This window comes from Engraulis encrasicolus, chromosome 16, assembly GCF_034702125.1.
Source record: "Engraulis encrasicolus isolate BLACKSEA-1 chromosome 16, IST_EnEncr_1.0, whole genome shotgun sequence".
NCBI classification, from domain to species: Eukaryota; Metazoa; Chordata; class Actinopteri; order Clupeiformes; family Engraulidae; genus Engraulis; species Engraulis encrasicolus.
In genome coordinates, this window is record NC_085872.1 from 7,892,833 (window position 1) to 7,895,332 (window position 2,500).

The window sequence follows — 2,500 nt, forward strand, 5'->3', positions numbered from 1 at the left end:
TCTCTCTCTCTCTCTCTCTCTCTCTCTCTCTCTGTCTCTGCGCATCTCATGCATCCTTGCTTAGTGGTGTGTGTGTGTGTGTGTGTGTGTGTGTGTGTGTGTGTGTGTGTGTGTGTGTGTGTGTGTGTGTGTGTGTGTGTGTGTGTGTGTGTGTGTGTGTTGTCTTAGCTGTGTGTTTGGTGTAAATGTGTGTGAGCTGATAGCAGCCGTGATGCTCATAAATATGAAAGGGGAATGTTGTCACACACACACACACACACACACACACACACACACACACACACACACACACACACACACACACACACACACACACACACACACACACACACACACACACACACATACACACACACACACACACACACACACACCGCTACACTCAGTTTAATTCCATTGATCTCAACCCACACAACATTAACATGCTTGCACACACCCACACATCACATGCATACTGTACTGTATACTATACGCAGATACTGTAGATACAGTCTTAACACATGAACATACAGAGACTTGACAGAGGGCATTGTTGCAATTGTTTCACACACTAGGCATGGAAAGATGCATGCATATGTATACATGGAAATTTCATACACATCTGCCGATGTGCACACAAACACAAACACGCGCACGCACACAAAAAAGGCACGCATGCACGCGCGCACACACACGCACGCGCACACACACACACACACACACACACTCACACACACACATGCACACACACACACACACACACACACACACACACACACACACACACACACACACACACACACACACACACACAAGAGGCTCATGACATATAAAATGCGATGCTTATGGCTCAAGGCCTTATCTGACAGATGAGCATACGCCATTACGCTCCTCGAGCGAGTAGTAAAAATGTGTGAGTCTGTACTTCCCTTCCTTTCTTCCCTCTTCACTCTTTCACTGTCTTTTCTCCTTCTACCCTCCCAGCCCTGTCTGTCTGTATGCCTGCATGTCAAACCTCAGCTATTCCCTCACGTGGATGAATTATTTGTTTAGTCCCGAGCTTGGAACGACTGCACTATGTCTGAGTGCAGTGATACCCACCGCTATCGCTTTGTAGAGGGGGGTGGGTGTTTTAGAGGGCAACCTCCCAGTGGCGGTGAGAAATGGGCTTTAAGTTGGACACACACCTGCAGACACGTGGCTCAGTAACAGCCTACATCCTGCTTCACTGATTGTTATGGTCCTGATGCTGTTTGTCTGTCGACAGTTTTTTCCCTCTCCTTTTTCTCTCTCCTTCTATGCATACCTGTCTCACATATTATTTGCTTTATTCCCTGTCCCTCTCTCATATTATTTTAATGTTACATTTTACCAGCTCTAACAGCATTTTAACCCCCCCCCCCCCCCCCCCCTCTCTCTCTCCCTCTCTCTCTCTCTCTCTCTTGCTCTCTCTCTTCCTGTACTTTCTGCTCCTCTGCCCCCTTTTCATTGTATTGTACTATTCTGTCTTTCTTCATTTCTCCTGTAAAGCTCTTGTGTCTTTTCTCCTTTCTGCTTTGCCTCCTACTCTCTCTCTTCTCCTTTGGTTTTGTTTCTTTCCATTACCTTTCTATCTTTCTTAAGCCAGGCTCAAACTACACGACTAGCGATTGTGTGTCCGATTTTGGCGTCGGGGTGCACCGCACACTAGAAGAGAATCGCAACTGTCAATCTTGTCGCTGCTCGCAGCCACCGAGACAATGCCCGACGTTCTATTTCCAGTCGCAAATATCAAACACTGTTTGATTTCTACGATTTGCGATCGGCGACTCTTTGAGCTGCCAAAGTTCTATCTTAGAACGTCGCTCACGACGAGGAAATCTTTCCCGACAATCGCTTGCGATGGTCCTGGGGGGTAACGTTTCAGCGATTGTCGTAACGGGGGTTTTCAGCCGAGAATCGGCGCGATAGTCGTGTAGTTTGAGCCAGGCTTTACTGTTTGTCAACGGGGGCTCTATAGTCCCCCCCAAGGTTGCGTTGGATACAACTACAGAGGGTGCTCAGTTGCCATTGGGGGAGCAATAGTCCATTTTATTTTTTTATACTAAGGGGGACTTTGGAAGGCTTATTATGTGGTCAAGGGGGCATTGGGAGGCGTATGATGAGGTCCAGGGTCGTTTACAAAAAAAAAGGTTGAGAACCACTGATCTCTCTAAGGGCCTTGCTGACTGTCTCAGTTCATGTGTACTTCTGTCAATATTCGACTGGCCACCCACTAACTCTCTAATTCCCCTTCCATAGGAAAGTGAGAGAGACTCTGCCGTCCTTTCGACAGTTCTTCAGTTCAGCTTTCAGCCTCACGCACATTTGCCTCTCCTCCATGAAGATGCCTCCTGATGTCCTAAGGTGTACTCTCTCTCTCTCTCTCGCGCACACTCTCTCTCTCTCTCTCTCTCTCTCTCTCTCTCTCTCTCTCTCTCTCTCTCTCTCTCTCTCTCTCTCTCTCTCTCTCTCTCTCTCTCTCACTCTCTCACACACACTC

The 2,500-nt window shown here is 47.7% G+C and overlaps 1 protein-coding gene across 1 annotated transcript in view; it reads left to right on the top strand.

Annotated features, from left to right (window-relative positions):
- The window catches only part of carmil3 (capping protein regulator and myosin 1 linker 3), a 131,198-nt gene that overhangs the window by 62,914 nt on the left and 65,784 nt on the right, over nt 1-2,500 (top strand). Inside the window, exon 16 of the mRNA XM_063218527.1 lies at nt 2,260-2,364. Within this exon, the coding sequence (XP_063074597.1) occupies nt 2,260-2,364 (105 nt within the window). The remainder of the gene's footprint in view (nt 1-2,259; nt 2,365-2,500) is intronic.